The sequence below is a fragment of the Atractosteus spatula genome, chromosome 14 (assembly GCF_055471065.1).
Source record: "Atractosteus spatula isolate fAtrSpa1 chromosome 14, fAtrSpa1.hap1, whole genome shotgun sequence".
Classification (NCBI taxonomy): Eukaryota; Metazoa; Chordata; class Actinopteri; order Semionotiformes; family Lepisosteidae; genus Atractosteus; species Atractosteus spatula.
In genome coordinates, this window is record NC_142719.1 from 927,705 (window position 1) to 952,938 (window position 25,234).

Here is a 25,234-nt window from a genome sequence, read left to right on the forward strand (position 1 = left end):
TTGTTTCCTTCTTTTATTTTCTCCCAAACCAAAAGTAAAAAAAAAAGAAACGCAACACTTAATAGACAGAAAAAAATATTTAGAAATGTCTGTTGCTTTTCATGCTGGCAGCTTTAACTACATGCGAAAACAACACTAATAGTACAAAAAGAGGGAGAATAAATGGAAAATATACTGTATATATCCAAAATACCAAAATCTACATGACTATTACAAAGAGTGGTGCTATATTACAGTGCTGGCGAGCCCTGGTGCTGGGAGCCACAGCCCGGCGGCTGTCCTGGCCCACAGAGACGGACGGGGGCGGGGCCTCGCCATCACACCTCGGGCGGAGCTTCCCTTTAACTCCTCCCCTTCTGCGCTTCAGGGGTCGAGCTGACGGAGGTCAGCGCCCTTGTGAAGAACACAAGTCGCCCACGTTTAATACTGAAGTCGACGCCCCTGGCCAAGGGAAGGGACACCCACACTTTAAAAGGATGTGCCTGTAATTACTAATTACAGTATAGTAATTCAAGGCTCAGGTGTGGGAGAACGAACAGAAGACCAGTGGCCCTGAGCGCCAGGACTGACCATTTCTGCTATAAAACAGGGATTCGAGAGGAAGAGGGGGAGGCAGTTTCCTGATCAAAGACTGGTCCAGAGAGGCAGAGAAGGGGGGGCGACTATTTACAGAACATTCAACAGCGACAATAAAAGCATGGAGACTTTCTTCCCTGCAGGCATACCTTGAACTCCACTTCCCCCGTCTTCATCACACACGCACACACTACTTCACAGCCCAGACGCACTGCCCACCAGGAGCCCAGGCACAGCCCTGGACACCCCGTGGGGCACAGGGGTTGGCACGCATTTCCAACCCTCTCCCAGTCCTGCACGCAGACGTCACAGCACATCACCAGATCACAAACATCACAAAGGTTCCCAGCGGGACCACAGATACAATTTCCAATTCCTTTTTTTTTGCCAGCATCAGGTTTCACGTATGTCCACATTTTACAAAGGTCGCTATCAAATAGTGCTTCTTCAGCTAAAACAAAGAAAACGAAAGAACACTTGAAATGCAGAGCTCTCCAGTTCAGTACATTTTCCCACCAACATCGTCATGTCATGAAGTTTTCCTAGGATGCCTCTCATTAGTCCCTGTTTTACACAGCTGCTTTTAAACAGCAACAGTTGCAAGAACAATAATTCAGAAAGATTTGTTAGAATGAACTTTCACCATCCAGTCAGGGACCACAAAGAACTGCTGTTTACAAACCAAACAGAAGCTGAAACAAGAACCTTCTCCTGTGGTTGTAAAGCTCAGGACTGCCACTGAACCCCAGAGCCCCTTACATTGTCTGACAGGGTCTTTGATACTAAGGACTAACCTCTTTTTACAACAGCCAAAGACAAGGTTCAAGAGACACTGAAAACAAAGGTATATATATATACACACACGCACACATCTGCAACAGAAACACTGCCACAGACACTAAGATGACACTAAGCTTCCTACAGCATTTCACAAAGAATCAGAAATAAAGATTTAATTCAATTTACTGGCACTAACTGCGAAGCAGGGTGGGGGAGTGTTTCAAGCCCATTAATCTCTGCCTGATCCAAGCACCAGCACTGGGATTTGTCAGCACCAGGATGGGCTTTGTTGACCTAAGCTTACAAAAAGCCCCAACGAGTTCTTCTCTTCATCCCGGAGAGTCCCTGGTCTCCGACTCCCAGTCTCAGGCGACGTCAGGCAGAGTGGAAGGGGCTTAGAAACTACAGGGCAAAACGAGCCACTTAAACCACGCGACACACGACAACACCCATCACAGCTGGGAGGCAGGCAGGCTGAGCCCAGGAGAAACGTACAGAGGAATAAGGTCAAATTCAGCAACAGGACTCCTCATCTTGCTCTTCACCTTCAGCTTAACAGGATTCCGAGTTCTCAAAACCTTTCGTATTCCCTTTAATACAACACAACCAGCTGCTCCTGAAGGCAGCAAATGACACTGGGCTAAGTACCACTCACTGTATTGTTTTTATGTAAAAAAAACAGGAAAAAAAGAATTCCAGAGCTCAAGAAGATCTTTCACATGAAACAAAAGTTGAAATTGTGATGTTTTATGTTTAGCTCCCCAAAGCTGGATCCTCTCTGCCCTCGGCGAATGTGTCCAGAGGGGGCTTTGGCACAGAAGTCACACTCTCTCTCATTCACACACAGGCAGACACGCGCGCACCAGACTTCACCAAAGTCGGAGAGCTTGGGGAGGGCGGAAGACAGGGGGGGATGGGAGGGAGAGGCGCAGCTCTGTTTCTGGACCAGTGTGTTATTGCGAGTTCCTGGTGCACCTGGCGGGGCCCTGGGGGTCTCAGTCCGCGCTGACCTGCGTGGTGACCTGGCCGTCCGCACTCTGGCTGGTGGACTGGATGAACATGGGCTGGGCCAGCTCCTGCCCCGCCGGCATGGTCACCTGCTGGATCTGATAGAGCTGCTGGAAACACAGGACGCGCAGCAACAGCGGTGTTAGGGCCCCGCCACGCGGGCAGTGCGGGAAACACGCAGGAAACTTTTTATGCATGAAAAAGGAATAAACAGGAAAGCAAAAGCTAGAGCAAAGGCCGTCTGTCTCACCTGGCCGTCTGTGAACTGGTTGAACTGCTGCTGTCCCTGCTGCACCTCCGTCTGCGATATCTACACGCAGTGAGAACAGGAGAAACGTTACGTTGTGCTCTTAGACACTTGGACTTACACACCTCTCACGGCAGCCGATGCACTGAGAGAGTTACTACGCACGATTCACCACCCAAGCCACATGTGCCTTCTCACATCTTAAGGAAGGATGCTGCTGGCTCAGAAAGCAGTTGCGAGGTCGCGTTACCTGCTGAGTGTTTGTGGTTAGAGTCTGGATCTGCCCCTGCACCACTTGGGTCCCAGAGACGGGCTGAGCCAGCCGGATATACTGGAGCTGGCCGGTGTTCAGCTGCACCTGCACAGAGCCACCACAAGGGGGAGACAAAACCACACATTTCAGCAGAAGTCATCCTCAAACAACTTCGGCAAAAAAAACAACAGCGCATTATCAAAGACGCCAAAATACGTCGTCATCTGGCTTGTAACTTTTACAACCGGCATCAATATGGAGTCTCAAACTCACTGGTATCTGCTGTATCTCCCCAGTGTTGGTGATGATCTGCTGCATGACTTGCATGGTCTGTCCTGCTGCCGGCTGCGCTGCCTGCGTCTGCCCCTGCGCAGCCGCCTGCACAATCTGCACTTGCTGCCCTTCCCCGACCTGCATCGTCACAGGTGCACTCTAGGACAGAATCAAAAATAAAAACTGTAAAGAGGAATGCACCCCTTCTCACTGTCACTCCCCCCACCTCCCCGAACCAGCAACTGCAGCACCAACATTCCCTGTCAGAGGATTTAGCAAAATGATCTGTACTGAGTATTACATATTTTGAGATGACTGGCAATGACACAGCAAAGGAAGTACGATTTCAGACAGCTGTGAGGGTAAACGTTGATAAAATCTGGGAAAAGAAGACCTTCAGAGGCGCAAACCTTACATTAACAGTGACTATGCACTAACAGAGCAAAGTTCATTTGGAGTAATAAAAACCTCCAATTAAAATGTCAATTTAGCCCCGACGTTCAACATTCACAGCCAACATGGTAGCTGAACGTAATCCAAAGTATTTGCAACTTCCCAGCATTACACCGACAGGATGTTGTACAAGTGCTAGACTCGAAATACTTCATACCACTAAATGGTTAATATATACACCTTTATCTACTAGGAAGCTCTGCTGAGATATCTGTGGAGAGACAGTGTGGGGGGGGGCAGAGTTTCTAATGACAGCAGTCAGATGTTGGTCAGGTTAACTTCTACAAGATCTGGGCTCAGACGCCTGACGTCTGCTCTCTTAATGTTATGTAGGGCGTCCTGGGATCTCGAACATCCACAGTGTGGACAGCACAGTGCCTGCCTGTCAACTTGCCTGGGCATAGGTCAGGAAGCTCTGGCCCAGAGACAGTCACCTGCTGGTCAACCACTAACAGCACTGAGGCAATTGAGCTTTCTCTTGGTGGGAGGAGAGGGGTCCCACTGCAGTCCTGACATGACCCAGCAGAACCGGCAGAGCTGCTGCTGCCAACTAAATACAATCTCCAAGGTCAAGCTTCAAGGTCAAAAGGCGGCAGCTAAGTGTGCTGCACTCCTGTATCCTGTAGAGCCCAGACATGTCAAAAGTGGACGCCATCTAAAAACAGCGGTACATCCACAGCTTTGTTATAAGCACGGTGAACATGGCCAGGCTAGCCCAGATACTGCTGCGTTTACTGTTTTTTGGCTTGGCGTTTTGTCACAGTTGCATTAGGCCCCGTGTCAAGATCGCTGCTTTCAATACAGCATCCAAACTCCTCCTCTTCCTCTCCTGCACCTTTTCCCCGAGATCAGTACCATGATGGGGGAGGCTCTGCTCTTCTACTATGCAACCTGCCCTTGTACAGCTGCTGCACAGTGGCTTCTTGTAATACCTACAAATGGCACTCCGGCAGGAGAGAGCTTTACTGCAAGAGCAAGCAACAAGGGTAGAAGACATGTATGCACACGAACGCACTGTTACAGCACGGCTGTGTGAGAGCCTCCAGCCTTGAACCTCACACGCTGCAGCTGAAGTGGTCTTCACATTCCCTACCAAAGACCTCAGCTTAATCTCCCAGCAAGGGCAAGCGGCTGAGATGCAGAAAGAAGGACTGAACTGCTACCGATTTCAGCTGTACAAAATGACATCAATTGTACAGCAAGTTCGAAAAACACAGAAGCAAAAGGCACTAGAAAATGTCTATCTTTTTATTTCGCTGCAAAGAGAACACTTTCAGTGCTTTATATATTTGCAGGGCATTACAGAATTTTCAGCTGCAGCAAAATAGGGATTAGGAGGGGACCCAACCCACCTACCGCTTGAAGTGCCCCTTCTACACCTGCAGCCCCCCAACACAGCAGGGTAGAGGGAGGGGTGTGAAACTGCTTCACCAGCTGAATTAAGAGGGAGATTTAGGGAGGTCATACTGTATAAGCACCGAGTTAAATTTAACCAGGACGCCAGAGTAACACCCCTACTCTTACAAACATGATCCTGGGTTGTTTAATAACCAGTCAGGAGTTCCGTTTTACAGCTCACCTGGAGGACAGGTCCACCATACTGGGGCACTGGCTTGGAACTTCTGGTCCAGAGACAAGAGCACCACCTGCTGGCTCACCAGCAGCATGGCTTTCCCTGGAGGGACACTTCCCCCTCCCCGCACTTGTTGGGCCCAGCCTTGCTTAGCTTCTCAACATGAGAACTCTGCTGAAACTGAACATTTCGATCCAGGTCTGAAAATACAGATTTCTACTATATCATCCATCTCGTAACCACTTCTTCCAATCCAGGATTGTGGGGGAGGCAGAGCCTGTCTCAGCAAGCAATGGGAGCAAGGCTGGATACACCCTGGACAGGACACTAGTCCACTGCAGGGCACACAAACACACACCAGGGCCAATCCTCCCACAAACTAATTAACGTACCAATATGTCTTTGGACTGTGGGAGGAAAACAGAGCAGCCAGAGGAAACCTCTGCTCTATCACTTTACCATAAACCAACATTCAGTTTCAATTATCAAATTAAAAAACCCACCCATACACTACTTAAAAATAGAATCAGCAGAGCAGTGAAGTTCTATAAGGACGTTGCTGTAATGACAACCTGTCGAGAAGACACCTCTATATTCAGTGGAAGTGTGTTTCCAGCTTCTGACACAAGTACACAGAAGAGAGAAGTGTGGTCTGGCCCAGAACTGACTAACGGTAAATCTAAGCACAAGCACGCTGGAGTATTCACCACTTACTGGCTGCTTCTTGATAAAATAAGTGCAGAAAAACAGAGAGCAATGAATGACACACAATAGCCAGTCCTGCGTGGACATGAGGTGTAAGCAGTAAGTATGGCTAATTAGAAGGAGAAATCTGCACTGAAGTACTGGAGTGATTCGATTATCAACCTTAAGCACAACTTAACAGATACCAGGGGCCCTCAGCAACACACGAGATAGGGGGCCCAGCCTGGTCACTTCTACCACTGCCACCAGCACTGAAACTAACCCATGATGGAGAGACAGAAGTGGCGCTGCAGAAGTCATTGTCACACTGTGCACATGGAACACAAAGGGGTCATGACCTGACTTACCTGACCCAGGATAAGAAACACTGGATAAATTCAGCACTTCTTTTATATATCATGGGTTACAGGTTAGTCTCAGGGCTAGTGGCGGCAAAATGGCGTAGGTTCTGCCTTAGTGATAGAAGCTCCTATGTCACAGCGCGGGGTCTTAACCTTTGACCCTGCAGGGTGGTCAAGCAGCAACACAAGGCCCGGGAACCTCAAACCTTTTTGCAATGTGCTGCTTCAGGAGCCTAGCCACACTGCTGAAGGGAGACCCCCTAGGGGTAAACTCCAACCTAATTAAACAGGCCAAGGTCTGTTTGAATGGGACCACAACCACAGAGGTCTGCAGGGTGTCGTAGTTAACCCTGAGCTGAGTTCTCAGCCCCAGGGGGGTGGGGCTCCCCCGAGCCTCACCTGGCCCTGCTGTGGCTGGGCGATGATGATCTGGCCAGGCTGCAGCGCGGTGGTGGCCGGGGTTGCGGCCTGCTGTCCCTGCTGCTGCCCCTGGACCTGCACCGGCCCCGGCTGCTGCGCCAGAGTGAAGTAATACTGCACGGGCTCCGCCGGCGCCACTGACTGGCGGACTTCCTCCTGTGCACACACGTGGCAAGAGACAGGCACACACACACACACACACACAACATGAGCAGTCAGAGGCAGCTCAAATACGGCATTTCAACACTGGAATGCGACACACAACAAACAAATACATGTTAAAAGATATGGAGAGCTACAATCAAGCACTGCCTTGCGAAACCATGAAGGAAGCTGACCACACACTCCGCAGTCCTGGACGTGCAGCGTCTGGCTGGAGCTCCTTAAGGCTACAGCAGTGATCCTCACGCCTGATCCTGGTCCCGGAGAGACGCAAGCGCGTCTGTTCTCACCAGCTGGGCTCTTACCGACTGTACCGGATCGATACAAAGCCACTCCCAGGGCTCCTGGTCCCTGTGCCGCCTGCGCTCCCATGACCCAGCGGGACTGGGAGTGAAGATCTCACCCCCTGGCCCTGCCGCTGCACTGCCGTCTGTGGCAAAGAGCGTAAACACCCCTCTCCCAGCTCCCTGTTGTCACAGCTGAGAGTGTAGGATGTTTACACCCCTTACACACAGCCCTGGACACGGCTTACGCCCGGCTCTCTCAGCCGGGGAGCCCCCGGGAAGAATTCAAGACCCCCGACGGAAACTTCACAACAAGGCTCGTGGGCAAAGCGGCAGCCGGCCGCTGCAAACATCCGACTGAAAGCCCATCCGGTCTCCACACAGCTTCCAGTCAAGGATGTTTACAGCGCCCCCAGCTGTCAGAGACAAGAACAGCCTCCTCGCTACCACAGAGGTCAGAGAACGCGCTCACGAAGGCGGAAGAGACTCAACTTCCTCTTGTTCAATTTCCGCTCTCTACCATGTGCGCCTACACTATCTATCCCCCCCCCTCACAAAAGTCTTCACTCCCTCCCTGGACAGGACCCGAAACGCTGGAATACGGCCGAGCGATTATTTCTCGTACCTGCCGCTTGGGGGGCTTGAGCTCGTCTCGGGGAACAATGTCAATCAGGAAGTCGAACTGGTCGAACTTGGTGATGGCCATCGCAATGTCGTTCCTCTGCAGAGCCGGTCACAAAAAGAAACGGTTTGAAATGGCTCTTGAGAAGGGAGGGGGGGTTAAAAAAAACGAACAAGCGAGGGCATAAGAACAAAATCAAACGAGCAAAACGCAGGCAGAGCCTTGAGGGCGCCTCTTCTCAGCCGACACCGCGTTGCGTCAGGCTCGTGCCGGCATCAGCGCTCAAAATAGAAACCCCTCGTCCCGCGTGGTATTTTCCACAGCATATCTAATCTAAAGGCTCCCCATTGTCATCCCCAAATACACAGCCCAGACTTTTATATTTAGAAGCATGATTAACGTTGGGTGACCACGGGCCGCCGGCGCAGCTGCTCCGCTGACGAGGAGGCGCGGCCCCCGCCCCCATCGCGGCCGCCCCGCCCCACTGCTTCCCCGGCTCCCCCGGTCCGAACCGCAGCAGGTAGGCAAAGCAGGAAACGCCACCTCCAGCAGACTGCACTGCTCCCAGCACGGCAGCCCGTCACACTGTGCATGCCCCCCCCCTCCAGGACCTATGCTCACGCTCGGCAAGATGAAAACAATGCTGATGACTGCAAATGCAATCCCCCGTTCTTCAGTCAGCAAGCCCTTTCAAACTCGGCCGCAAGCTTTCAAGAAAGCTCCATCCCGTCCATCAAATACCCCCACAGTCAGAGATCTGGCCTGGAGTTTTTTGGGGGGGGGGGAATGGCTCATAAAAAGTGATCCCTTCTCCCAAGCCTCCCCCATCCCCCCAGAAATCATAGATGGCCTGTTCTCACCTACCACCACAGGTAGGAACAGTGGAAGACTGAAGACGGACAAATACACCCACAGACTAGCCTCCAGGGCCCAGGATCTTATTTATTTATGGCTTTGTGTGTGCGACAAGCTTTGGTAATGTTTTGATGTATACAACAGCAAGAAGCTGTTTTTTTATAAGACCTTCACGAGGGAAATCTCCATACTGATCAAGCCAGTTATAAAAAGAAAAATCTGACACATTAGATGCCATCGCACTGTTGCATATGCAAGAGCCAGGCTGTTAGGCTCATCTTGCTTGTTCAGTTGTTTGCAGCTTCCTGATCGGAGGATAAGCGCCCAGCCAGACTTTGAGAGAGTTTATCTAGCTGAAATCCCATTGACAGGTTGCTCCCAGGAACTGAGCTTCAACATTGTGTTCCAGACCCCCCTCACACAAGTGCTTGGGTGAATTAGTGCCAACTGACGGAACCCCAGAGGTTAGCTACCTGAACCCTCTGCTTAATTTGTGTCCCCATTTCACAGGTGAATGTGAAGCGGCCTTGAACAGAGAGAACTATTCAAAATACTCGAAGGCCCTGACAGGGTCAACCCAGTCGACTTCTTCAGAATGTACTATGACACACCCAGAAACTGCATTTAAGACCAGGAACAGGAGGAACGTCTTCACCCTGCAGGTTGTGGGGAGAGAGTGGAACAAGCCTCCCAACTACGTGAGTAAATTCCTTCCAGAAGCAACTGCAGGAGATCCCATTGGCTAGTTAACTGCCAAACAAGACAAGATCTTATGCAGAGTGCAACGCTCCAGTCCTTGACTCGAGCTCCCAGAGCTGTCTGGGATGGTGCATCTCCACGTACGGCGGAGCAGGCGGCGGGTGTGCGATGGGTGCAGCACCCCCCCAGCCGGGCACCCATGCGAGGTGCAGTTTACCTGCAGTGTCCTGCGCTTGTTGTCCTCGGTGTGGATCCACGCCCGCAGGGTGAGCTCCGTGATGAAGATCTGAGCCGCTTTGGCAAACAACACTGGGGCCTCGGCGCTGATCATCTGCACACAGACAGAGGCCAGAGAGCCATGAAGAGCCTGTAACCTTGACACAAGCCAACCTCCCTGCAGCCAGTACGCATTCCAGTCACAAAAGGAAAGAAATTCTGGAATGCTAAACCAACACAGGAAAATCCGCTCATCACTTTGTGCGATGTGACAAAGTTCTTTACTGCAACAAGGTACCCAGATTAGAAAAAGAAAAACATTGGGTAGATTATGGGATTTCAGGCTCCAGGCAGAAGCCTGCTAGCTGTGAAGTGCATTATTTTCCTGAAGAAGGGAACTGTGAGGAACTGGAAGAAACTACAAAGGGTTTAAACTGCTTGTGGTGGGAAATAAGGCAGACTCGATGAAATGGAACCCATGGTCTACAGCCAAAGGAAGAAAAACACAGGGAGCAAGGCCCACAGGCTCCTCCAGGCTCCTACCTTCACATCCTCATCCAGCTTCATGATCTTCTTGATGCGAGCCAGGGGGAGCTCCTGTACCCGGAAATCCTTCTGAAAGGCAAGGGAAGCAGCGCTGGTGACCTCTGCCATCACCCAGAACCGCTGCTTACTTGGGAATTTCGACATCTTTACCACTGAACCGGCTGACCCAGGGGACTCCAGGGCCAGGACTCCTAGGCCTCGACCATCAGGGACTGAAGATCATATTGATCTCCAATGTTTAAAACCGTAACCGGTTCGATGAACTGAGAGAGGCCTGGGCTGGACAGGAAGACAGAGGAGGAGAGGGGCGGACAGGCGTCTGGAAGGAGCCCTCAGTGTGCAGTCCAGTCAGTCAGGTACAGTGAAGAGGGGGAATATCAGGGGACACTGGTGTTCTTCATGCTTACAGTATGGCCTATTGCCAGAGTACAGCCACAAAGGGCGCAGAGCTTTGTAAAAAAAAGGCTGTATAAGATCACCCTCCGTGTTATAAAGCCTTTTTTTAAACCAAACTCTTTCAAGTACAGCTAGTATCTCCCAAGACTGGGCGGCAGCCTGCAGAAGACATCTTTTTTCCTGCATTACAGGAAAACAAACTGAAAGCATCACAGAAACAACGGATTTCATATTTTTTCAGATTTAAATAAGATCTTATAAGAGCTTAATTCACTAATAAATGTAGGGACTGCGTTCACTGCTGCCTCAAGGATCTCCGTACACAGACGGCCAAACAGTTTATTTTCTCATAAAATATCACATGTGAAGATGGGCCATGTACTGGCAGTGATCTTCACATCATGGGGGGTGGGGGTGGGAGGCCTGCTCATTGGGGATTAAAGAGGGAAACGAGGAGCAGGAGCAGACTGACCAGGCACAGTGCACAGAGCAGAAGGGAGGCTTGCTGACTCGAGGCATGGCCCTGCCCCAGACTGCAACACTACTACTTCGGGGTCAGGGGTGAAAACAGGGCTCCCTTTGTACAAAAATCTCTCCAGGTTTACAGACCCCCCCCCCACCAGAAAGAGGGAGCAGAGACGGAGGGAAGGTGTGATATCCGCTAGAGCAGCTACGCACCACTGTAAGATTCCGGATCTCCTCCATCACCCGCGGCCAGAAGGACTGGAGGCTCTGCTGGGCGTCGCTGCCAGCTGCTCCAAACCCACTCTCCGCAGACATTCTGGCTCCTGAAGGGAGGAGGAGAGAGACGGAGCGGGAGTGTGGAGGACAGGAGAAGAAGGGAAAGAGAGAGGGTCAGAAATGAAGAGGAGGAAGAACGATTAAGGATGAAAAAGCAGTAATGAGTGTTATGAACCACAATAAAAACAATCCCTGGGAGTAATCCAGATACAGTACTGCAGCCAGCAGTCAGCACTAAATTTACAAGCACCGCTGTGCATTCCTGACTGCGGCCACTACAGCAGTGCCATTCTTCCCTCCTCTTTCATCAGCCCGGAATTAACTAGCACACGCTGAGCATACCTGACTGCAAGATCAACCCCTCGCCCTGCGCCAGCACAAGCATGCCGACTCCTGCTCACCGAGACCCACCTACACGACCCTTAAAAGACCAGAACATTTCCACTTTCTAGGCCCGAAGGCAGGAGATCTTGGAAACCCTTTGTTAAACACCAGGACAGAAGGTCACTTGTCAAAAATCCTCATGGTTTTACCTGAAAACCAAACTTCCTTCCATGGTCCTATATTTTCCAGTTAAAATAAAAACCCTTAAAACCCCATATCCGAGCCCTTGAAGTGGAGTCCCATTCAAGTTACTACAGCACGCAAGACATTCTGCATTCACTACTCACTGACTTGTCTGAGCTTGCGGCTGCATCACGCGCCCGCAGAGCTCTTTCTTTGTGGAGTTTTACTTGCAAAAAAAACAGAAGTTTGAATTACAGGGGGAGTGTCATCTCTACAAAGATAACTGTGCCAAAAAGAGAGGAGCTTGACTGATAAAGAGTGCACAGCAGGGCAGGAATCCCACTCCTCTCAATCTGTACATGGAGCAAAAACCATGACCACGCTTAACAGGCAGATGAAGAGTGATTTTTATTTGATATACAAGAAAGCTTCTGTACCAGTTTCACATTGCTGCTTAACAGTCATATACTGGGGATTTTCATTTCCAAGTGAATGATACTCAAGTCAAGTGAAGATTTCTATACCGTGCTACACAGACGCCTGACAATTCGGTAGAACATGGAGAAAAACAGTGACCCTCACGGAGCAGCAGCCTGCTGGATTACACCATGTGTTCTGTGTCTGTTAATCGCCAGCAGTTGAAGACTGGAAGAGCAGTGTCAAGTGTCACCCTCTTCAGCAAGCACAACCACCAGAGCGAAGTCCCCGTCAGACTCCAGCTGCCTTTTTTGGGACTCCCTGTGTGCCATTCCGACTCGCACCCTTGCACTGCCGAGGCACCAAGGGCATGGGAAAAGAACGGAAAACCCAGGAAGTGAACAGCACAGACCTTTCCTCTCCCCAGTCCCCTCCAGGAACGCTATCCCTACGGCTTCCAGGCATTTTCCACAACGTAGCGCTGTGCTGACGCTGGCCCTCCCAGCCATATTTTCTCAAACTGCACGGCCCAATCCCAATCAGTCACTGAACGCCCATCCTGACCGCTCCAGCTCGACACAACCCACCGTACCAGCAGCCCCATTTGAATGGTGATGGATTAAAAAACATTTTCCTCAAGATATGCTTACAAAAAAACTGGTTTCACTTCCGCGAAGGCTCCATGCCTGGGGACGCAGCCTGGAATTTCCCAGGTTTTCCATAACGAGTCTGACCCCCGTCAAAATGACAGCAGTTAAATATAGCTCCTCGCTAAATATCCAAGGTCCTGAATCACAAGGATAATGTGGAATTAAACACTATTCACTGCACAAGGTTAGTTTCTTTTCAAAAACAGCAATGCGGTAAAATTTCACATGAATGTGCACTCTTTTATATTTTCACCAACATCTTAAACTTGACTAGGGAAGGCTAAGCACCTTGAGGCAGCACAGGCGCGACAGAAGAGTACAGGCTGGCTGCTTGGCTGACAAATGGCTTTCGAGCAGCCTTGACTCGCAAGCGTCAAGACGGCACCTTGTCAAATCCGCGCAGCTCCCATGCGGGCGCGTGCTCAGGTTTGTGTGCCAAAGATAAGGCCGATAATTAAATGATTCAGCGAGCAACATTAAAAAACAATCTGTCTAATTACCAGTCCAAATGAGGCTGACGCGATGCTGTGATTTCTACCACGACAGAGAGGGGACATGATGAAAGAGGAGGTGGAGGAAGAGAAAAATAAATGAGACACACACACAAGCTGTTGCCCTGAGTGGCGACTTGACCGTTTCCTGTGCAGATTAAAATTATCACTTAAAGCCCAGACGACTTCCTGTTCTCTTTCCTCTTGGAAGCTGGGAGTGGCTCCGAGAGCTGGGGAACAGCAAAGGAACCTGCGGCGTTTCTGTGCCTCCCCCGGTCTCTGTACAGAGATTCCTTACAAACCCTCGCAGGTCTCAAGTCTTTCTCCATCAACCATGAACAGACCGCAGGCAGAGGGTTCCACAAGCTCAGCTCAGTCCAACCTTGACCAGTTTAAGCCTCCTGCAGACGTCTGAAGCTGCTGATCGTTTAGGGACACCAAAAAGGCCTGCTGGACAAACGTCCACAAAGAGACACAAGAGGCCAGGACTGTCAGTCTCACAAAACGTACTGCACCGTCCTGGAAGAAGCTATGAAGAACAGTGACTGAGATGATTCAAGGTCTAAATGGGATGCAGCCTACTGACACAGAAAAACTACCTCAAGTGTTACTTCAAGGGGACATGACAGGAGTTTTAAAAACCCCCAAGAGAACAGTCAAGTCCAACCGAGCGAGCCATCTCTGGATCAACAGTGAAATAAGCACCTGAAGACTCAAAGTCCAGCCCTGGTTCTCGATAGCAGCTTCCTTTTTGCCTACGACTATCTTCCACCTTCTACACTCGGCCTTTGGATTTACAATTGGCAGGTCATTGGCCACCAGCTGTGAAATTCACACACAGCGAGGGCCGATGTGCAACGCTCCTCATTCCCCAGCGCAGGCAGCACTGCGTGTGAGGCCCAACACACCAGCGTGCAGGCCCAGGCGATTTTGTTGCGTCACATGTGAGGGCACCCTGGGGCAGAGCTGCACATGCCCTGAAACCTTTGTAACCAACCCTCCCCGAGATGTCCAAGACTCCGCAGGTCACGGGCACGCGCAGACATACGGCCAGCTGGCCATACGACAACAGGCTGCTTCCTCTGCCTGGCTGGGCAAGGGGGTCTCCTGCCTGACTCGACCAAGCTACATCCGTGAACGACCATGACACGGTAAGAAAAAGATCATTCTGTCCAGTTAACGGCGATCGTCTCACACAGGACCTCAACAACTGCTGCTGCAGACTGACGGCGAAGGGGGGCGGCAGCTCTGCGGCTCCTCCGGGGACTGACAAAGGCTTCAGCTGAAGCACCACAGCCGGATAACCGGGAGACTCTAGGGAAAGAGTCACTGGGGCAAAATTCTCCCGTCTTCAAGCTGGGGAGATGCAGCTCTGTTCCCTGAAAGAAACAGTCAGGCTGCACATGGTGGATTTACACACCGACAACCAGTAATGAAAAATTTTCCATTACCAATATTTATTAAGAAATGGTGTAACGTAAGAAGCACAAGCGAGCATTTCTTAATGTTATCATCGCTACCGGCAGCTTGCCTCTAAGCCTGTCAACATAGGGGGTACGACAGGACACAGCAAACTGACTTTTTAATCAGCAGAAAAGGGAAGGGAGGGAAAAAATGCACATTCAAAACAAAAGGCAACTCTTCCCACAACCCAGAGTCCATCAGGGATGTTAAAAAACCTGCGAGAGGAGGAGCAGCACCCGTGGGGCCAGGCGAGTGTGCAGGAGACACTGTGCACCAGGACACAGTGTGCTGGTCACACGACTGAGCAACACAGCGGCACCTCTAGTCCTGACGGAGGGACCGGGCACCACGGTAATTACTGCAGCAGAGGGGGCACAGGCGGGCCACTGCTTTGAAAATGCTCACCTTGAAGGATCACAGCACTTGATGACAGCCCAGGCAGAAACCCAGAGTGTGGAAGAGGAACTCCTGGGTCTCTCTGCACGCCACAATTACACAAGAGCGCGTTCACCGAAAACCTGGCTCTTCCAGGCACATGGTCAAAAACAGGACTCCGATTTCGATAAATCAGGCAAACTTACCCTTGCGAATCGGCCTGACTTGGTAATATGTGCAGTTAAGTGACATTAAAAACAAAATGCTGGTTCCTTTAAAGTTTGATTACCAGCAAGATTAAAAAAACAAGCCCGGGAGGCCACTAGGACTAGTGACCGTAAGCCTGGCTTTGGAAGAGAAACTCCAACTTTCCCTTGAACTGTACAAAGGGGACGGTGTGTGCATGTAGGCCAAGTGGGGTGGGAGGTATCCTCTCTCCCTGCCTTCTCTCAGTCAGTTGTTGCTCCAGCCCACTAAAGGGGACCTCCACCCCTCGTGGGGACGACCCCCTCAGTCCAGCTTTCCACTGCCCGCACTTCCTCACCTTCCTCTGCGAGGGGCAGAGAGGTCCACACTCTGCCAGGGCCTTGTAAGAAAACGGGAGGACTCTTTGCTGCAGAAAGCCAAAGCATTCCAAGCAGATGTGTATCTCCAGAATTATTTTTTTTTAGTTAAGACGCAGGTGGCACCATGCCAGTTGACGAAGGGCATTCAAGGGTGACGGTGCTGTGATCCAAACTTCAGTTTTTACCCCACAATTCCAAGACGAGTTGCAAACCACGACCTGAATTCTTCTTTTTGAAAAAAACAGTGCTTTACCTCAAACAAACTACTCTATACATTGAAAGCCTACATAAGAACTGGATTAAACAAAAAGATACCACATTATACTGGCTCACATTCCCAGTCACCCCACAGAAGTAACTCATCTGGGCACGGCCGTGAAGGGTCTAACAAACCAAACCACGTGGGAGAAGAACAAGCACAAGCGCAAACTGACCTAGTGGATGCACTAAAATTGCCTACTTCAAATGAGCTCAATGATCTAAACCTGGGATCCAACATGTGCTGGTCTCTCCTGTTCAGCAGTGTAGCAAAGTCACCTGAGACGCCCCCATTCCTCCACTACCTTCATCCGTTTACGCTCAAGTGCAACTGTGCTGGGATCTCAACAGCAAACGCTGCCCTTGGTTCTGCTTACCCCTGGAACTCCAGGAAGCAGTTGCGATCTCTCAAGGTCACTCATTAGTGCTGGAGAGAGGGAGGGAGGGGAAAGGAGAGGCCTGGCTTTATCCCAACTTTCGCTGCAGCACCTACCGGCCCCCCAGTAATCCCCGGACTGCTCTGTGAAACCCCAAGATACACACACAGGCCATATCACAACATCACAGTGAGGCAGTGAATGTCTCCTCCTAAGCTCACCTGCTGGCCGGCCCTCGGGGGGAGGAGGGACAGTCACAGGACCTGCTCCCTCTCGCTCACCACCACCGACTGCCTGCAGAAACCTTAACATTCCAGTGACCTTCACACCTCCGGCTCGAGAAAGATCAAGGCAAGCACAACAAACACCACTTAAGACCTTAAAACAAAGGCCCTGCAAAAGGACAGCAGGACTGAAAACTTGACTGTTTCCCCACACTCCTGTTCTGGGCTTTTTTTTTTTTTAAGTCTCAGCCAAACACTACAGAAAGGGTTTCATTTCACAATCGAACATGGAAGCCAAAAATAGCCAACAAACAGCCATCCCAGTTCCACTATTCTAACCACAGTACAGTACTATGCACAGCTGAATAGGACATTCAAATAACATGCAAAACTTCCCCTGAGCTCCACTGACCAGCTCCGTGCACCGGCAGCACACAGCGCCTGGCTATTTTTAGGCGGCCTGCCGTACTCCTCTGTGCTCCGACTCCATGTTGTCATTGCTGTACTGACACAAGAGGTGAACTTTCAGCAGCTGAGGAAGCTCTGGGAGCCGAAGCCGGAGAGGCACCCGGGACAGGAACAGCTCCAGCACCCGTCCTGCTCCAGACCCTGCAGTTTGTCAAGAGTGTTTCACAAACAGTCGTGACCCCTCCGCATCACGAGCTGGGAGCGAGTTTTATCGCACTGACTGACTGACTGCACACCCATCTCAAATTCCTCACTCTGTCACTGTCAAACTCGCAGGATAACCGACACCCCCACCCACCCAAAGATAAAAGCAAGAAAACAATTTACTCTTGAAGCCTCTTTGTCTGAGCACAACGGCAAAAAGGTGAGTGAACTATGCAACAGTAAAAGAGAGCTTTCTCCAACACCAGTGCTGCAACACAAACCAGAATTATGTGCTTCAGTGCCAAGACTCAACTCTGGCCACTCAGGAGAAAAAAATTAAATATTGAAGTTTCCCCAGTGTGTGGTTAATCAATACTTCAGCTGGACTCCAAGCAGCTCATTTTGGCATTTTGTTTTACTGCACTAACAATAACAGATGCATACACAAAGTTAATTTAATCATGGCAATTGCCTACTAGCTACAGGACGCACACATCTAAACATTCATGCCTTTCATTCTGTGTGTGCTGTCAGATTTGCGATAGCCCAGTTTGGTCAAGAAACAAGGACACCAGCAGCTCAACTGACAGGTCAGTTCTCTTCTGTAAAAAAAACTCAAGCAAACAAAACCCACAAACTGAACGATCAAACTGGAATGTAAGGGAGAGGAGAGTTAGGGATTAAAAGGTGTTCTATATCTGTACAGGAGAGAAGTGCAAGAGAAATTAACTACCGCTTAAGGAAAGAAAAAAGAAAAAAAAAATCACAAACATACATCTTCTTTCACGTTGGATATTTCGTACCCAGAACTGCATCAGCTGCCGTCTCTGGGCCGCAGTGCAAACTTACCGGCCGTCCTGCTGGGGCTGCTGCCTGCGCTGGGAGCACATTGTCACGGTCTCCTTGGGCTGAGAGCGAGAAAGCAGGAGGCAGGCTTCCCAAGGCCCCATCCAGGAACGAACAAAAGGCAGAATAAAGCAGCGAGCAAGCCGCTTGGAACGAGAAGCCTGCAGCCGAGCAATCACCCCCCCCCTCCCTGCACACAACCCCCCCCCCACACTCCCCTCGTCTCCTGCCTCCCCTACAACTCCGCTACAGAGCCCCCGTTCCCCCTGACAAAAGAAATCAAGGCTCACAATCTGCATGTCTTTCACTTGACCCCTGTTTCTCAGAAGACGAGCAAAGAAAAAAAAACAGAAACAGTAGCAGAGAAGTACAGCACAGACTCCAGACAAGATCTCTTCTGCCTTCTCTCCCTTTAACATTCAAAAGTAATCAATCTAGCGTGCTACTTGATACCCCAGCCCTGCCTCCCAACCTCAGCTTCCCCTCCCAGATCATCAAGGCCCAATCGGACAACAGAGCCCTCCCCCCCCGTTGGCTGCAATGCCTGCCAGTCATTCTGGCACCTCCCTCCTCCTCCTTCTCCACCCAACCCCCTTTCACCAGCAGCCAACTTCCTGTTTTAAGTTACCTTGAGCTGTAAGATAGGGGTCAGGGGAAGAAAAGAGGAAAAGGAAAAAAAAAAGGAGACGAGATAAGGAAATTAAATAATCAAAAATAGCTTGATTTTGGAGAATGAAGAACTCCACTTCACTGCCTACCACTAAGCTTACACACGCCTGTTTTCAAAGACAGGAAATCTGGAACATTTCTGACAACAGTTCCCTTATTATTTACAATGTCAAACTAAATGTCTTTCCGAAGCCCGCCCCACCGTGCTTCCGATTGGCTGCCGGACTGCTGACGCACACGGCTCAACCTCATGTGACTGGTTGCCGGTGATGTCCGTCTCAGGCAACCCGCAGCAGCCCCATGATTTAAAGAGAGAAGGCTCTATCCGACGTGGGAACTGGCTCGCACTGCAACACGCACTGTCGCTCACACACTGACCGGCGTTTCATGTGCGCACAGATACTCCCTCACACGGCACAGCTGCAGACCTGGACTTGGAAAAGGGATGTTCATTCCTTTACTGTTAAACTGCACTTTCATGTCCCTGAGGCCTCTGGCTTTACCAGTTACTTCCCCAGCAAGCAGGAAATAAAAAGTTCTCTTGAACTGAGCGATTTAAACACAAACTGCAAACAACTCAAGAATGTTCCGCGCTCAATTAAGTTTTGGGATGAGCGTCCCCGGGAGGCCGGGAAAGTGCTGAAAGGGAAAGAACCGGCAGTATCGCCCGGGTTCCTGCCCGAGGCGGCTCAGCGCGGAGCCAGCTGGGGTGGGAAAGTGCGGACAAGCGGGCGGGGCGGCAGGTCGATGGAACCACAGGGGAGCAGCTCTCCCCGGAGTCGAGTGCGGGGGAAGGGCGAGGGGGAGCAGCCCCTGCGCCTCCTTCGCCAGCGACGCCGTGGCACGGTCAACCAGGCAGCAAGGCGGCCCGGAGTCAGGGAGCGTTCCCAGTTCCTCCATCCAGGGCAGCCAGCGCCAGCTGGGAAGAAGGCGGACCTGGACTAGCTCCAGGTGTACGATTTAGGCCGATGTTGGACAGCCTGTCATTTCCCCACCCAAGACTGCCCCGACTGCCCCTCAGCGCACTCCTGTCTCGCGCTCAGGTTCAGCACTCCTTCCCAGATGAGCCACGGGACAGGAAGGAGCTTCGCGAGGACAGGAAGATCGAGCTTATCCAGCGCGCGGAAGGGACGACAGGGCCGAGCCACCAGGAGCACCACAGAGCATCTCGGAGAACCGGAGTTACAGGGCCCCTGGCTGAGGTGGGGAGAGCACAGAGAGCAGGAGGAAGATCAAGCTGGCCAAGAGAGGTACGCTGGGCTGGCACCCAGGCTAGTTGAGGAAGGGGGCCCTATCGCTGGCCCCCGCATCACGTGCTGACAGTTCACTCCAGACAGCTGCTACGCTAACGGGTGTGCCAGACAGGAGCCAGCAGAGGTCACCCATCCTGGAGAGGGCCTCGCACTCCAGCCACCAATGCCGGCGCAGGGGGCACATGGAATGACTATGCTCGATGATGCAGGAGTTACTCCTGGCTTACTCCTGCATTACAGCAAATCCCTACTGTGCCAAAAGGCCTTCAAAAACCAAATTCAACTTCCCATAGCAAACACCACATGGGAGAGAGGAAGAGAAGAGAGATGAGAAATATCTCTCCCCGTCTTTGAAACGCAGCTTGCGGGTTCAGAGGCAGGCAGTGGACTCAATAACCATACAGAAAACACATCCACTCAGCCACGCCAGTCCAGGCTCGGGCTGCCTGTAGAATTATTAACGTTTCCAGTGGGCGAGAGTACAGTATGAGTTTCAGGGACGCAGCACAAGGTCACTCTCCCATGCGATACTGAAACATAAACCAACTCAGCTCTACCTGTGTGATGTAAGACATTGCTGCACTGCTCTAATTCAATGCGAGGGCCCAAGAAGCACAGCCCAGCACAAAAATAATTGCGTTACAAACTCATTTCAACGGGAGCAGCCTTCATTCATCACACTTTACAGGCAGATGGTTCTGTGGTGCTCTGCTTTCATCAATACTAAAAATAAGTTTAGTCCAAGTACTGTTTTAATTGTTGGTAGAAGGACCTTGGTTCTACACACCTGGATCTCTGGAAGATGTCAGAACATCTCTTAATTATTCTTTATTTAAAAAGAAGAAACAAACACAAGAAGGGCATGAGTGGAGAACCCTCAGTGGCGCCAGTATATCAGAGAAGAAAGCTTTTAAACACCAGCACTGCAATGAGGTTTAATCCAGAGGACTGAACTACTGCAAGGAAAAAGACAAGGGCCAAAACCAAGAACCAGCGCAGCCTTAACTAAAATGCACAATGCAACTGTTTATCACACGTGGCCTGTGTTTCACTGGGACATTAAGACAACCCATGCCGAAACGTGCTAATAAACGGAACCCAAGCGCTCTGACAGTGCAGGAAGCTTAACGTGGGTCCTCTTAGGACCCTGTCGCTTCAACGAGAGGAGGCTGAGCCTTGACCAGCGAGCTCTGGGATTACAGTGAGGAGCGGCTCCTGCGCAGGCACTTACGCAATCACATGACCTGACCTGAGCCTGAAATACCTTCTGCAGAGCGATACAGGAACGTCAGCTCCACCAAACGCACAAAATCGGAAAATAACAGAACGACAATAAATCACTGCAAGCTCTGGTCTCCTTTCTGCCCTAACAAAAAGCATTACAGTCCATAAAACTTTACAAACCTTCAAGAGTGGCAGACTGTAAGATAACCAGCCTGATTATAAAACTTTACAACTCTACCCCTCTGCCATGGTGCAGAGATCACACAGAGGTCGAGTGACCTGCTACCCCACAGCACTCCGATTAATAAGGCAGCACAAACACAGTTAAAGAGGAGCTGCAGTCTCAATTTCGCAGACTGGTTATAAAATCTTGGTAACAAAATAAATTAATCGATGGTATCACAATTTTACAAACTCAGAATTAAGCACAAAATCGTGAACTTGGTGAAAGGACTGTAGGTCCTGTCAGGGCAAGAGCAAGAGTTTGTGAGAACCGAGACGGGAAGCTGCCCTTCTCGCCCGCTGGCTGCCGTCATGACGAATATGACTAATGCAATACAATATACGAGCAAATAAGTACAGCTTGTGCAGCAGACATTTCACTGCAAAAATGTTCCATTTGCATGCAGAGTTAATAAACATCTGCATGCAGAGTTAATAAAAGGATTATTTGTTATCAAAACCATTTTGAAGTCAAGAGCAATACTTCTATTGGTCTAAAAGATGTATCCACAAGCCTGCTTCTTTACAATTTAATAAGGCCGCATCATGTCACGGGATGTTTCATTGCCTCTGCCTGAATCGCAGAACATGGTGCTGCGCATGCCTGGAAATGTCATCTGCTGAGCGTTTAAAACAGCCAGTTCGCATCACGACTGTGTACATTTAACTTCCACTGTGGACTGCAATGCACTCGCCAATGCCAAATATAAAGACAGCACTGCAGCTCCCCTTTAGCCACATGTTCCTGGTCTGAGTGCAAGCGGCCCGCTCACTGGAAGGCTGCGGGTTCGAGCCTCCCGTGCAGCACTGTCGTTGTACCCTCGAGCGGGGCACGGGACCCAGATCGCTCAGCGCCGTCGTGCCCCTGCGGTGCGAACACAACCCGGTGAGGACAAAAGTACCTGCAACTAAATAAGTAACACTGCAAGCTACAAAACTCATGGCCACCCCTGCTGCAGGGTCTCTCCTGTACCAGCCTCGGTTCAGGTCAGCGGGCAGCAGCAGGGCCAGGAGGATGGTGGACACTGGACCTCCGCGTACCCTTGCTCGAGCTTGTGGGGGCCCAGAGGGCTGGCCAGCCACCGACAGGGCGCGACGCGGCTCTCGCTCACCACGGCCGTGCCCGCGTGGCACACTGAGGACGCCACGCGCCGATGCAGCGCAGCCCTCCTGCACGCCAGCGCCCGGGGCGCCTCGAGCACAGGCGGGACCTCGGCCGACGGCGCGCGCCCCTGCAGCCCAGCTCCGCCCGGTCTCGTGCCTGGTCTCCCGCGGCGACCTCGCTGCACCGCACCCCGTGAGGAGGGCAGAAACACCCACAGGGGCCCGTCTTTGAGACGCAGACCCTGCAGAAAGTGCGTGACCGCTCCTTCTGCTGCAGACAGTCTCTCTTCGCTGCGCCAAAGCAGTGGCGACAGCAGAGCCCTCGCCTGACCCCTTGCTACAGTGAGCAGAAACAGATGGCTTCCCAACTGGTACCCACGGGCAAGAAAACCACAATTAACTTGTTTCACTCTTTTCTCTTTATACGGCTGACAAAGGAGGGTGGCACCGCAGATCGTTTTCTTCTAAAAAAACAGGTTCACCGGCTCTTTTCCTGGCTCCCACCCCAAGCCTGTCGGGAGAAGAGCAGGGAAAGTGGAGCTCGAGCACAGCAGCAGCAGCAGCAGCAGGAGGGAGAGAAGTGGGGCGCCCGCCAGGTTGCACCCCAACGAAGACCAGAAACAAGCCAGCAGCAGAAACCGCACAGGAGCGGACAGGCAGACTCCACACAACTCCACACATCAGCCCGCCAAAGACCCCAGGCTGCGAGCACACTGGCGAGAAAATCACAATCAGCCTGACGCCTCCTCCTGTGGGTCACACTGTATTTCACACGCCATCGCTCCCCGCACAGCTGTTTGGGCAGAATGCCCTCTCGGTGCGTCTTCAGACGCCGCAGAAACACTGTGCTCTGCCGCCTGTGCCGATCCCCTCCCTCCCGCAGGAAAGGCCTGCGCTGCGGGTTCCCAGCCAGCACAGGGCCGGGGGAGCGACGGGAGCGGCACGGCTCATGTCTGCGGGGGAGCCGGCCGGACCAGGCTCACGCTTTGTGGCTGGTGGGAGACGGGGCCCACGCTGAGACAGTCTCCATCTGGGCTCACGGCGACTCGGCAGCAGCCCGGGGTGTGACCCCGCTGGACAGAGGTGACCACACGCCGGGACTGGGCGCTACGTCACTGCCCGGGGGAAACGGGCGGCGGGGAAGATTTGCATCCTCCGGGCGCAGGGGGGGACAGGCGGCAGGAATCAATTTCTACAGCTCTGGCCGCCCATCGCCCGACACCGCTGAGCGGCAGAAAAGCGCCCGGCGCTGCGCTGGACACGGGCTCACGGCTGACTCGATCGCCAGCTCAGCCGGGCCTACGAGTCCCGGCCTGTCTCAGACTTCCCCACCCTGCGCCGGGCGTGTGCTTTTTGTGAAGGTCTTTGCCCACGGCAGGCGAGGACGCCCCGGCGGGGGAAAGGGACAAGCGACGAGGGACCCCCCGGCACCACAGCCGCGCAAAAAAACGCGCCAGTCGGCTATCAAAGGCGACTTTCCCTAAAAACGCTCGCAAAACCTGTGGAAAGCGGCTCTAACCAATAAAGACTAAGTTTGGATATGTCCCTCAGACCAATCAAACCTCGGACCCGATTCCACCAATCAAGGTTTCTAGGGTTGAGGCGCCTGTGAAACGGACGTCATTCCGGCTCCGCCGTGGAAAAGGCCACTCCGTGCCAGAGAAGCGCACCCCGGAGCCAACATGGCGGGCACGGTGACGCAGTTTCACCAATGCCTATCCGCTCCGTAAAGCGTTGCCACCAATAAGCGCCTCAGAGAGCGCGGAGGGAAATGGCGCCTCTGTTCATCTGAGAAACAATCAACAACAGCGGAGAGTGTCTCGGCGCTTCAAATAACCCCCGCAATAAATCCCACACCCCCAGAAACCCATTCATCTTTCTCGAAAACAACCATAATCAGTGCCACTGTCCTACTCACCGGCTGCTTTTTTCAGAATTTCGCCCTGAAGTCCAGCTCTGCCTATTATTTATTTTATTTAAACGGCGATGGGAAACAAGATGGCTGCGCAGCGAGCGCTCTGACGACTTCTCCCCTCGAGCGGAAGCTGGGCACGACCCCGTTGGAGTTAACCAATCAGACCTGCGGACAGCCGTCACGTGAGAGAAAGCCTGAAGGCGGCCGCCATGATGGGTTACGGCACAACAGGATAAACCCCGCCATTGCTTGTTATCCTAACATTTTGTAGGTAAAAACAGAATTCTATTTCACAAAAAAATATAGCAACTTATTAAAATTGTGAGAGTGATATGTCGTTTTAATATGCCTTCTTAAAAAGCTAGCAGTTTCATCATTTTCCAGTACTATCGTACCACTCGAAATTAGGAGATTTGAAATGTTTTGATCGATATTCAACACTAGGCGGCGCTGCAAAGCAAAACAAAACGATCCTGTCCCGTGTAGTGGGACAGACGCTGAGAACATGAAAACCAAACCAGTATTACCGCCGGATACGGGCAGCGTCAAATACAGTATGTCATTAAATCTCCTTCAGCTGAGACACAAAACAGTTAACCTGGTTCAGCCTGTTGTTGCTACCTGTCAATTGTGTAGAAACCCAACCTCAATGAAGAGACAGTTTGAGTGAAAAGTCATCTTCCCTTGTCATATAGCTTCTTTAATTCACATCGATCACAACCAGCGACTGGAGGTAAACTGCGCTGGAGCAGCTGGTGTGAAGTGCTGTAGCTGCTGATCCATCACAGCTCCCAGTCAGGTCTAATTGACTCGTTGTAAGGGGCTCCTCGTCAGGAACATCACCCGTTCCCCTCTGCACAGCCAGCAGGCTGAAAGAGCTCTTCTTGTGCTACAACACACACATCTAGCA

General features: G+C 51.5%; 1 protein-coding gene across 4 annotated transcripts; it reads right to left on the reverse strand.

The window, feature by feature from the left end:
* nfyc (nuclear transcription factor Y, gamma) lies at positions 1-25,234 on the reverse strand. Of its 4 annotated transcripts, none has more exons than XM_088931762.1 (10): positions 24,328-25,234; positions 11,088-11,197; positions 10,011-10,082; positions 9,469-9,582; positions 7,701-7,796; positions 6,609-6,785; positions 3,138-3,296; positions 2,862-2,969; positions 2,615-2,674; positions 1-2,474 (listed from the first exon to the last, which is right to left on the reverse strand). In XM_088931762.1, exons 2-10 carry the CDS (start codon positions 11,187-11,189, stop codon positions 2,352-2,354), a joined length of 1,011 nt encoding a protein of 336 aa, XP_088787888.1. In that variant the 5' UTR covers positions 11,190-11,197; positions 24,328-25,234; the 3' UTR covers positions 1-2,351. The 4 variants fall into 4 exon arrangements, with proteins under 4 accessions (XP_088787888.1, XP_088787891.1, XP_088787889.1 ...); XM_088931765.1 differs by lacking the exon at positions 24,328-25,234 and adding an exon at positions 18,228-18,681; XM_088931763.1 differs by lacking the exon at positions 24,328-25,234 and adding an exon at positions 17,941-18,681.

What these genes read in the sequence shown, in the direction of transcription:
- nfyc (XM_088931762.1), bottom strand. Translation starts at nt 11,189, where the DNA reads ATGTCTGCGGAGAGTGGGTTTGGAGCAGCTGGCAGCGACGCCCAGCAG. An exon ending in ACAAGCGCAGGACACTGCAG is followed by an intron (nt 7,797 to 9,468) that starts GTAAACTGCACC and finishes CCGGCTCTGCAG; the next exon opens with AGGAACGACATTGCGATGGC. An exon ending in ACCAGTTCACAGACGGCCAG is followed by an intron (nt 2,475 to 2,614) that starts GTGAGACAGACG and finishes CTGTGTTTCCAG; the next exon opens with CAGCTCTATCAGATCCAGCA.